The 11575-nt window shown below is 50.3% G+C and overlaps 1 protein-coding gene across 1 annotated transcript; it reads right to left on the bottom strand.

Annotated features, from left to right (window-relative positions):
- Positions 1 to 269: 269 nt before the first annotated feature.
- Positions 270 to 10112, bottom strand: LOC119251366 (butyrophilin-like protein 1). The gene is made up of 7 exons (XM_037518680.2): positions 9811 to 10112; positions 8536 to 8633; positions 4770 to 5117; positions 1764 to 2045; positions 1388 to 1414; positions 394 to 420; positions 270 to 331 (listed from the first exon to the last, which is right to left on the bottom strand). The coding sequence occupies exons 2-7, from the start codon at positions 8621 to 8623 to the stop codon at positions 270 to 272; spliced, it is 834 nt and encodes a 277-aa protein (XP_037374577.2). The 5' UTR covers positions 8624 to 8633; positions 9811 to 10112.
- Between the last annotated feature and the right edge of the window lie 1463 nt (positions 10113 to 11575).

Below are 11575 nucleotides of genomic sequence, written 5' to 3'. Positions count from 1 at the left end.
ACTGGGATTTTGAATCCAGAATGATCCATAAGCAGGACCCCTTAGCAAGACCTAATTCTGAAGCAGGAACCAGCATGTCTGGAATTTTCAAGAGATCAGTAAAATCCTGAACCCCAAACCTGCCCCTGCTGCAGCCTCTCTTCACACTGACCCCCACTGTCCTCACCCACAAGAAATTACCAGGTGACAAGTGGTCAGAGGGTGTCCTGACCCAGCATGACCTGCAGGGAGGACAGGGCAGATAGAGGCAGGTAGAGGCCCTGTTGTTCTCAGATGGAGGCTCCAGAGTGAGAGGAGACCAGGAACCCCAGGTCCTTCCTGGTGGGGTCCCCTGATAGAGAAGGGGCAGAGGGGAGGCTGGGAGGTGGTCCCAGGACCCTCAGGGCCACTCACCTGCATACAGCTGGGCCTTCCTCCAGGCTGAAAGGGAACACACAGGTGAGACCTCAGCACAAACATCTGTTTATGTGATGCAGGGGCCTTGGTCTTCCTGTGTTCTGCAGGTGAGACTCTAGAGGGTGGAGGGGGAGAGGCTGGAGAGGTCATGACCTCCTGCCCTGTGCAGAGAGCAGGGGGTGGTGGGAAATCCCTGGGTCAGGTCAGGAGCCTGCAGGACAGACTGACTGCTGCTGTTGGGCTTTGGCAAGTCACTGAGCAGTTCTGGGCCTCAGTGACTTCAAAGCTCCTGCTTCACCTGCTACTCAGTGTGGCTACACAGGATCAAAAACAGTACATGGAAAGATATTTTTTAATGGACATATTATTCCATAATTATTACATTCAGTATTTCCTTGGAAATTAATGGGAAGATGAAATAAAAACACAACATGAACATCACACCAGCTCCAGAGTAGAAATGGCCCATCTTCCTCCAATGCAGTATTTCTAGTGATAAAAACTTTCTGGGAGATGGAAAGTCCCCCCACACCTTCACAGGCAAGGTCACCCCATCCTCTCCCAGCACTACTGATCAGCATCTTCAGGAATAGAGTGAACAGACTTTTCTTGGGGTTGTTTGGGGGAAAAGGGCAGGAGGAGGTCACACTCCTAAACTTTAAGAGTCCATTTACTTATAAAAATCCCAGAGCAGCTGCTTCACTTCCAGGTGCTGACCAAGAACAAGATGCATTGAGGACTAAAAAGCCAGCACAATGATGGGAAAGTCAGGACTGGAATGAGACCAGGATGCAGGAGACTCCAATGGTCACCATCCACCAAGATCCCACGAATGGAGGGAAAGCAGCACCCAGATCTGGAGCCCATGGAGCAGGGTCCTGCCTCCTACCAGCCCCCAGGGAAGGGACCACATGTCTGTGCTGAGACACCCAAGGGGAGGGACCCCTGGGCACAGGGGACAGGGACCCAGGACCCCTGGAGCATCACTCACCAGCCAGGTAAGCTGCCTTCCTCTGGTCTGAAAGACAACATAGGACACAGGTGAGCTAAGAACCAGAATGTCACCAATAAAGGAGACAGGAGAGTTCAGGAGGGAGAGCAGAGCTTACCTAGAGCTTCCTGGAGATCCTGTATATCTGTGGAATATTCTCTCCAGGTGTAGCAGGCAGCCCCCAGGAGCAGGAGCAGCAGCAAGGGCAGGCTCACCAGGAAAGCCGGCTTCCAGGGAGAGGCCCGGGGGAAGAAGGGCTCTGCAGACAGAGACCCCACAGAGACCCCATCAGGACACAGCCCAGCCCAGCACACCTGGGGGTGCTGGTCCCCCATCTGATACTGCAGGAAGCATGGAGTGGGGGAGCAGCACTGACCTGGGATGACCATGGCCATGACCTTCTCTTGAAGCAGGACTGGGTTGAGGATGGAGCAGGTCACGCTCCCCACAGAGCTGTCTCTCACCACCAGAGCAGACTCCACGCTGAACAGCCCCTCAGTGTCCTGGGCATGGACCTTGGAGAAGTTCTGGAACTGCTCCCCATGGGGGTGTCTCCACTGCACCTGGGGCTCCGGGAACCAGCCCGAGGCCATGCACACCACACGCACCCCGTCCTCCTCTGGCCCCATGATGTGCACTTGGGGGCCAGAGCCCACACCTGCAGAAGGAAGAAGAGAGCCAAGTGGGGCAGGGCCTCCTGTGCACACCTCCAGGGGAGGCTGTCAAGATTCACTCTGAGGGATCTGGGGAAGACCTGGAGCAAGATGAATAACCTGACATGTTCATCTCTACCTTTCTACCTATTGTTGTAATAAATATATAAACATGTTCAAATCTATGTAGAATGTTTTTCTTGTTAGAAGAGGACACCTTATTATACATAAAAGCTGTTTTCTCATTTCTCACCAACATTTTAGCCTCCATAGTGCAGCTTCTCCTTCTAGTCTATTCAGTTCTGGGTGATACATCAAAAATCTCCCATTTGACAACCGCAGTCTCCAAGGTCCTCTCACCCAGTCTCCCTTCATTCAAGACACTCCTGAGGTGACCTTGAAACCACCTTCATCTTGGACTGGTCACTTCCCTCTGAGAGTGGCTTTTTGTGATTTGGACCCCCTCTGGCCCCTTTCCGGACTTTTCTCCCTGCAACTGCCCCTTGAAGGCAGCACAGTCCCATGTTCCAGTCCTTAAAGCCCCGTCTTATCTCACACCCTCTCCCAGGGCTTCTTCTCCCTCAGCTCCTGTGTCTCCTCACACATCACTTCCAGATATCACCTCACCAGCCTCCCACCTCCCTCCCTGATAGCCCCATCCCTGTGGGTTACATCTGCCAGGATTCCTCACATGCTTTTCACAACCAAAATTCTGCCTCTGAACTCATGCTGTTGTCTCATCTGAGGTAAATTAGTAATACAAATGTTCCTAATTCTTCATCCTTCCTCATATCAGGCTCACACTTTGCCATTTTACTCACTCTGACTCTGGGATCAGTCATGTGACTTCACTTGTCTAATGAGAGATCAGCTCATGTGACTCAGCAGAGGTTTAAAGTGTTGGCCCCATGGGTCTTCCCTCTGCCACCTCCATGGAAGGACACTGTAGTTCAGGTGGAGCAGGGCCTGTCACCAGCCTTTCCCCTGAAGCTCCTCCCTCAGCCAGGAGCCTGTGACCATTCATGTAACAAGCCCAGCCAAGGTCCACGTGGTGACATTTTCATCTGACCAAAAAATGTAGGAGTAAGTTCAGTGGAGAGTAGTCAAGTCCATGCCAGGTTAACTGAAGTCTCATGTGAATACAAGTCCATTTCTACAGGCCACTGAGAGATTTTTCCTGTGGTTCTTTGTTACACAGCAGCACTATGGTGACAAGTAACTGATATACATTATTAATCTTCCTGACATTAAATACCAAACAGAATCTACAAAGCCTCGGAAACCTCTGCAATCCCTTCTTCCACTTTAAATTCTGTGACCCAATTCTCCTCATTCAATTGGGTTATTTCCAAACCTCACTGACGGCACCTCCTGTGCATCCACCGCCACTGTGTGAACCAGCCCCCCTCTCCACCCCGTAGCTGCAGCCACAACTCCAGATATTGTCTCCACCCTTGTCGTCCCCACTCCTGCCAGAGTCACATGCTAAGCGCTGCTGTGCTGAAAATCCCCAACAGCTCCACATGCAAACACCACAACATGTGCACCAGGACTCCTCATCTGTGACTGATCCTCCCCAGCCTCTTCTCTCTGCAGTGCTCACACTTTTTACACTGTTCCCTCAAGGCCCAACACCCCAAACTAAAGAATCTAACTGCTGTTGTCCACAATCACCAGGCTCTGTGGACTCCATCGTCCTTTCTTCATCTGCTCTGAGGGGCTTTATAGACCCTGTTAGATAAAATGACATTCCAGCTCAAATATCAACATCACATGGAGGTTTTTATGATTACCTTTGGGAGCATTCATCAGCCACCCTTGACCTCTCTGCCATGTACTCACAACATTTTTTATTAGAGTATTTGTCACCTCACAACACCCTGCTCCTCACTCTCTCCTACCAGCCACGAGGATCCATGTGAGCAGATCACACACCAAACACACGCTCCCCCCAGGTCATTCACACAGGCTGTGCCTCCACGTAGAAATTCCCTTCCCTGTAATGTACAACATGCCTGTAGCCAACATTGCTCTGTGACATGTAGGGAAATTGTTAAAGGACAAATTCCAAAGAATTTTTTTTCACAATGAGGATATTTTCCTTTTTTTGCCTCTTTTTCTTTCTTTTTATTAAACCTATAATAGCAGACAGATGTAATTTAACCTATTCTGGCCATCAATTCACTATATATATAAATCAGTCATTATGCTGTATGCCTCACATTACATATGATACATAGTAATTATCTTGTCTATAAAACTAGGGAGAAAGGAACACCCACACATCAGATATCTACTCAGCTGTATTCCCACTTCCCTGGAGTCTTTGCTCCCATGGCACCAGCCTGAGCTACTATTTATTACTGTAACCTCCCCTCAGCCCCAGCCCCACATTGCTCACCCATCTCCCTGCTCCATTTAGCTTCCTGTCCTCACCACTTCTCACTTTGAAAAGTCATTTAGGCCCTGGTTATTTATTACAATTGCTCTCTCTCCCACTACAAATATAAACTCACAGAGTGAAGAACTTTATTAGATTTGCTTTTGTATCCAAGAGTTTAGACCAGGCCAGACATGAAGTAGGTCCCCTGTATATTTGCGTTTCATAAAACATGAATTAATAAGCCTTTTCTTACTCATAAATGAAATGAAAAACTAAATTGCATTGCCCTTATTTTCTCCCCAATTCCAAAACTCCAGGACTCTGAGATATTTAACATGTCACCAACCTGCCACCTGCAGCTCCAAGCTGGCTTGCCCATGGAAGACTCCGTTGCTGAAGAAGCAGGTGTACAGCCCGTTGTCAGCAGCCTGGACCTTGTGGATGCGCACAGCAGCCTCCCCCTCACTGAGGAATTCCCCCACCAGCGAGGTCCGCCCTGCGTACTCGGCCATCAGCTCCTCATTCCACTCCTGCTGGTCTTGATAGGTGAACACTGACTCCCAGACATTGGACCGGAACCACCTCAACTCCATGTTCTCTGCACTCATGACTGGGTCCAGGGAGCAGGGCAGTGTGGCATCCTCACCCAGCTCTGCCACTATGGGGTCTGGGGGGCCAAGCACACGGAACCTCTCTGTGAACACAGACATGGGAGATAGAAAGGCTGAGAGACACAGTCATATCACAGAACACACACCATCTCTGTGGGAGGCCCAGGCAGGCTGAGGGAAGCTGTCTGATGAGCAGAAAGCTTGTCACAGGGCTAACCCAGATATAAAATGAGATTTCTTGACTGGGTTGTCACCCACGTGCTTAAAAGGGGACTTATTAATGCTAAACTGCAGACACACACAAAAAGTTGATAAAAGGTTTATTTACAAGGGAAGGGGAACTGGGGAAATGAATAACTCAGGGAGAAAAAGAGGGAGATAACTTTATAAATGCGTCCTCCCCATTCTGCTGACCTGCAATCCCAATGACCCCCCAAGCTGGCAAAAACCTATCACGCCTTGTGGCCAAGAGGGCGACCCCCAGCCACATGGCCAGTTAAATACCCAAACCCAGAGCCTAGTTGCTTAACCACGCCCTCAAGTCCTGGGAACCTTCCCTTGGTGATCATGGGATTTTCAGTTCCCAGTGTCATGAGGGTGGAGTCCACAAAGCCTGTATGGAGTTTGCTGAGGACAGCCTTTCCCCCTATCAATTCCCTCCTTTCTCTTTCTGCCATTTCCATGGTGATGAAGAGCAAATATATGGATGTTGGGATACAGTCTCAGATGAAAATTTTCAGGTTTCCAGTGTGAAAGAAAACCAGTCTCTCCATGTATTGTCCATTGTGGAAAGCAAAAGTCCTCCATTTCTGAAAAAACAGTTCAGCAGTCCAAGCCAAAAAAATAAATAAATAAAAACAAAAACAAAAAAGACTTTCTCCTAAGACTACACACTGAGATTGTGCCACCATAGATATGTTGGAATAAAAATATAGAGTGGGCATTGTAACAGGGTGGTCCCCAGGAAAGGGGGAGGTTCCAGGTTCTCTACCACACCCAAAAAAGGAGGGTGGAGCTGAGCAGGGAGAGAAGAGGAGACTGAGGAAGGAAGGAAGAATATGGATCCAGAAGGCGACCTGGAAAAGGCACATGGAGCCGAGAGACACGTGAAGAAAATACATTGCCTTTTGGTCGTAGACTGGGTGACACAGATGTGGGTGAGAGACCCGTGGGGAGGTGACAATGGCGGTATTTGCCTTGATTTTGATTTTGCTCTTTTCCTCCCAGACTTGTCTGATTGTTTCTGATCCTTTTCTGTGGGTCTCCACTGGAAGGTGCCTTAGACTTGTGGCAGGTTTGTAGGCCTTGCTCTGGGCCAATCCCATTTGGGTGGACTTTTACCCATGAGGGGACAGGTAACTTTGGGTGCTTGATTGATTTAGAAACTATGTTCTTTGTTTTTTTCTGCATTGTTTCCTCCCATTAAAATTTCCTCCCATTAAAATCTCATATATTTTGTGTTGATGCGGCAGATGGCAGAAAATATTTAGAGCAGGCAGGTTTGCGGGGTCTGGGCTGCCCCTCTCCGTGCCCTGTAACAAGCTGACATGAAGGATTAACAGTGACAATTCTGAATCTGGGAAAGATCTTCCACACAACTTGTGGTCCAGAAATAATGTCAAGGATGCTCCCTCATTCACCAGCAGGACCTTCCATAAAATACTCTAACTCCATGGTTCTCACATTCAGCATCACAATCTCTAGGAGGGCTTGTAACTGTAAAATGCAGGGACCCTACCCCAGGTCTGATGCAGCAGCTTGGGATGTGCAAAAGAATGTACATTTCAAAAGAGTTCTTGGGGGACTAAGAAGGTGTCTGAGGAAATCCATTTCATTGCACAGAGGATCATCAATGTGAATGAGTGGACAGGGCACCCAGAGAACACCAGGCTTGCAACAAAACTGGATACTCTCATACAGAGGTCACCAGGCAGACAGCACCAAAAGGGACATAGAGGAGAGTCATCCTTCACTGACTAGAGGTAGGCAGAGAGAGATACCTGGAGGCTGTGGTCAGGGTGGGGGAGGCTGCAGCACACACTGTGGGGCTGTCACTCAACCAGGCATGTGACCCTGGGCAGGGGAGCTGACAGTGAGGAGGCTCACAGCTCTGACTGGCGCTCCCAGCTAACAAAGTCCCCAGTGAAGAAACAAGGCACAGAGCTGGATGCACCCCCACTTCCCCTCAGGACTGGCCCTGCCCTTCTGAAGCTCAGGGACAGTGTGCACCGGGAAGCATTTCAGGGCTGGACTGAGAGAGGCGGTGTCAGGGGAGCCACAAACATGAGCTCACACGCCCCAGCCAGAGCACCCACACTAGAAGCTGGATGACTGCAGGCCCCACAGTCTCTGACTCAGCATCTCAAGGATCAGGTCTCTAGTCCTACATAAGTTACAAATCTAAAAACACAACAGGGTCACCTGATGGAAAGTTACAAGTAGTTCAACTCTCTAAGTTACCACTACAGATGTTTTTTTTTTTTTTCAAAAATAGGAAATTAAAGCAGCAAAATAAGCCCCAGAAATGTGAGATCTCAAGACAAGACCAACTCTGCAATATATAACTACAAAGATCATATCTTACTATCAAGTAGAGCTCAAATTGCCGTAATAAAGAAAGTCAAAGAAATGGAGAAAACACAGAAAAGTGAATCAAAAAGAAAACAAAATTCAGAACAATAAATGAATGACTTGGAAAACAAAATGAGTAAAAAAAAAAAACAAATTGAAGCCTTAAATTAAAATCACAGAGATGGGGCTGTAAAAAGATTAGCAGAGAAGCTACTCACTCCTGGAGAAGCTCTTGGAGCAGAATAGACCAAATGAAAGATCAAATCAGTGACCTGGCTGTAATAATGAACAATGGACCAAAATAGAAGAAAAAAGAGAAAAATGAAGAAAAACTGGAAGAACTAACCAATCTATGAGGAAAGGCTACATAAGCATAATGGATATTCCACAATTTGAAGAGAGACAGGAACAGAGATTCATTCAAAGAAATAGAGTAACATTACATATATACACACACTTAATGAAATAGTACTCAGATTTTTTAAAAAGATTTTTTTTATTTATGTATGCATACACGAGCTGGGGTGTAGGCCAGAGGTACGGGGGTGGGGGGGGTAAAGGGATTCACCAGAGACAGAGTGGGGAGCAGAACAGGCAGACTCACAGAAATAGACTGTTGAGGGGAGCAACTAGCAAGACAGGAGAGGTCTGCTACAAGATGTGGATCAGCTCCCTGGCCAGGGATCAAGCTCCTGTTACAAAGGCTAGTGATAGCTTGATAATGGTGAGACTTAACTCCTTCACCACCAGGGAGGACCACAGATTTTTTTTTTTTAAATAAGTAAAATCATGTCATTTAAAACAACATGGATGGAACTTGAAGACATTATGCTAAAACAAATGAACAAAGGCAATTCCTGAAGGAGGAGCTCCCAGAGCCCCTGGGCCCCACCCACCCGAGGGAGATAGGACAGGGAGGGACACACTCACCTTGGGATCCCCCAAGGGGCAGCTGGAGGAGGAGCAGCAGGGAGGGGAGGATGCAGAGCACAGAGCTGGGGCAGGAGCAGGGCGCCATCTCCTCGGGGCTGGGGAGAGACAGGACAGGAGGCAGCCAGGCCCACAAAGAGGAGCAGGGCAGCCAGGAGGTCTGCGCTCAGGGGGAAGCAGAGCCCAAGGGACCCCCACCAGCAGGAGCAGGGCCCTTCCTAGTGACTCTTTAGGCCCTGAGACCAAGAAGGACAGACCTGGCTCCTCTTGGGGATTCTGAGCCTCTGTGCTGCTAGAGACCATGACTTTTACTGGAGAAAAACATCCTCCCTTCCCTTCATACAGTGTGTAATCCACACCCCAGACCCACTCTGCTCAGAGCACCAGGCCCCTCCATTCCCAGCACCAGGGCCCAGGGTGCAAACTGCCTTCCCCTCCCCATCATCACACCCAAACCCAGGCCCCCATGAAGGACAGGCCAGTGCCTGCTTGTGGTCCTGTCCCCCTCAGTGTTACCAGGTGACCCTGAGAAGCATCAGGACACATGACACTGTCCCCAAGGAGTCAGTGTCCCCTCACAGGCTGTTCTCCTCTGTATGCTCTTCCAGCTCACCTGAAGGTGTGTCCCTCCCCAGCCATGACCTGCCAGGGCCAAAGACAAGGTCCTTCCCCAAACACAACAGGAACCGTGTCAGATCCCCACTGAGGGCCTCTTCCTCTTTTCTCTAACTCTGTGGGGATTTATGCCTCGGGATGAGGGACCCAGTGAGACAGAGCAGCAGAGAAAGGATATGAGGCCTGCTCAGAAAAAACACCCTCAAACCACACACCTCTGGGGTTGTGGGGGAGGCAGGCGATGGTCCTGGGAGGGCAGATTCTGGGGCTGACTCTGAGGTCATCTCTAGACTCAGCCACTCTCTGTGTGACCATCTTCATCAAGTCTCTTAACCTTCCTGCCTCACTTTCCCCACAGGAAAATGGGAAAGTATCAGCATCTCCCAACCAAGGTTGGAACGAGAATTACGTGAATTATATTTGAAGAGTCACTACCTAAAATTCTAGAACAGGGTCCTGCCCCAGGATGTTACAGACACATTATTAAAATAAGTGAAGTACAATCTTCAAGGAGGTTGTGCTGGGAGCTCTCAGACCTGCACCATTTCCTGTGCCACCTCCAGTCACACCCAAGCCCCACTACCTTCTTAGCCCCTCCTTGCAGTCAGCGGCTCCCCACTTTCTTTTCTTAAAAGAAACATGTCTTCAAAACTGACATACCTGCTCTGAAATGGCGGTGCTTCTAGGGCATCCCATCGAACTTGAGAAGTTTCAGTGCTTCCCAAATCTTCTTACAGAGTTAGCACCTGCTGTTAGCTGCTCGGGAGCCCTGCTGGGTGCCAAGGGAGTCTCATGGCTCAGAGAAGATGGCTCTTAAGAGAGCAGACAGGCAGAATTCAGCACTCGTTGAGGGGTGTCTCACCAGGGGTGGGATCCCTGGGATCCTCCTAATTTTCTCTTAAAAACCCAATCACCCTTCTCTGGCTCCTACATGATCTGAAAGTGAAAGCTGAAATGCAATCCCAGCAGCCTCCACCCTGCCCTCTAGACAGTGCACCCAAGAGAGAACTTCCTTCCTGTTTCAGGAAGGAAACAGCATATCAGATGGGTCAGAAGAGGGGAGGGACAGGCACCCCGAAACCCCTGCAGGCACAGGGGAGGGGCCCACCCCGCACCCACTGTGAACAACCACTGTGCTCCAGGCTGCTTGGCTCCCAGACCCAGAACTAGAAGTGAGTGTGGGGCCCAGTCAGGACTGACTCTGAGCCCCATGAAGGGCTCAGTCTGTGCCACCCCATTGACCCCAGGTCAGCTGTCACCCCACTTGGCAGAGCCTGTGAGGAGCCCCCAGGGGACTTGTTTTCTTCTCCTCACAGCAGCTGACCCAGGAGCCCCCACAATCTGGACACCAGGAGTCAGCACTGGGCACCAGGAGCTGCCAGGACCTGGTCCTGCCCACACTGCGTGGACGGGGCCTGCAGCTTGTTCAGATGTTAATGTCACCTGGTCACAGTGACCAGACCCTGCCCACCAGGACACAGGGTCACCAGGAAGACCAGATTCTATGTCTCACAGGAAACCATGGGACCTGGGCCTCCCCTCCCCCCTCACTCCCTGTGGTTTCCCTTCTCAGTGAAGGGCACCTTTGTCATCCCCAGTTATCTCTGCCAGAGACTCCAGGGTCATTTTCACAGTCCACTCCCCACCCAGTCTACTTACCATGCACCCAAATTTTCAGTCCATGTCCATGATGAGCACCTATTCCACATCACCTTCATTTCTCACCTGGCCCAAGGGTCACCCCACCCCACCTCAAGCCTCATGTCCCCCAGCCCATTTCCTTCCAAGATCATGACCCTTTCCAGTCAGCTCATGTCAACTCCCTGTCTCATCCCTTCAGGGGATCCCTCTGCTTAAAGGAAGGGCTCCCAGGGCTCCCCCTCCCTCTCTGACCCCCTTCCCATTGCTCTCCCAGGAGCCCCCTCTGGCTATAGTGACTCTTCCAATTCAGGGAGGTCTCCCAGCCTCAGGCCTCCTCACAGTCCCTGATGCTCCTGCTGCCTCTGCTCCCCATACCCCTCAACTTTTAGGCCTCAGCTGAAACGACCTCCTCCAAGGGGCCACCCCAAATCTCTCCATCCCCATTGAACATGCTGGTTGGGGAGAGGAGGCCTGTTCTTGACCACAGCCCTGACACGTGTCTTCTGGGGAACAATGTGGGATCCCTGGTGGAGGCTCTGTGAGTCCAGCAAGGAGGGGCCTCACCAGCCTCAGCTGAGCTCTTCTGCAGAGGAGATGCTGCTGCTGCCCATCGGCTCCTTGGCCTCGTCCACTCAGAAAACCCCTCAGTCCCCTGAGAACACGAGATGCCATCTCTGACCTGAGCACCAGCCCCTGATGGACACGGAGTCTAGCACGCTCCCCTGTTTTCCTATACCCCCAAAGGAGGCCCTGGGAATCCAGTAATGAGGGGTCTCACCAGCCT

This window comes from Talpa occidentalis, unplaced genomic scaffold (assembly GCF_014898055.3).
Source record: "Talpa occidentalis isolate TD23 unplaced genomic scaffold, MPIMG_talOcc4v2.1 talOcc4.2, whole genome shotgun sequence".
In the NCBI taxonomy this organism is placed as follows: domain Eukaryota; kingdom Metazoa; phylum Chordata; class Mammalia; order Eulipotyphla; family Talpidae; genus Talpa; species Talpa occidentalis.
Note: the sequence above shows the minus strand (reverse complement) of the source record. Positions and strands in the feature narration are given on the sequence as shown.

What these genes read in the sequence shown, in the direction of transcription:
- LOC119251366 (XM_037518680.2), bottom strand. Translation starts at nt 8,623, where the DNA reads ATGGCGCCCTGCTCCTGCCCCAGCTCTGTGCTCTGCATCCTCCCCTCC. An exon ending in CATGGCCATGGTCATCCCAG is followed by an intron (nt 1,415 to 1,763) that starts GTCAGTGCTGCT and finishes GTTGTCTTTCAG; the next exon opens with ACCAGAGGAAGGCAGCTTAC. An exon ending in GAAGGCCCAGCTGTATGCAG is followed by an intron (nt 332 to 393) that starts GTGAGTGGCCCT and finishes CTTCTCTATCAG; the next exon opens with GGGACCCCACCAGGAAGGAC.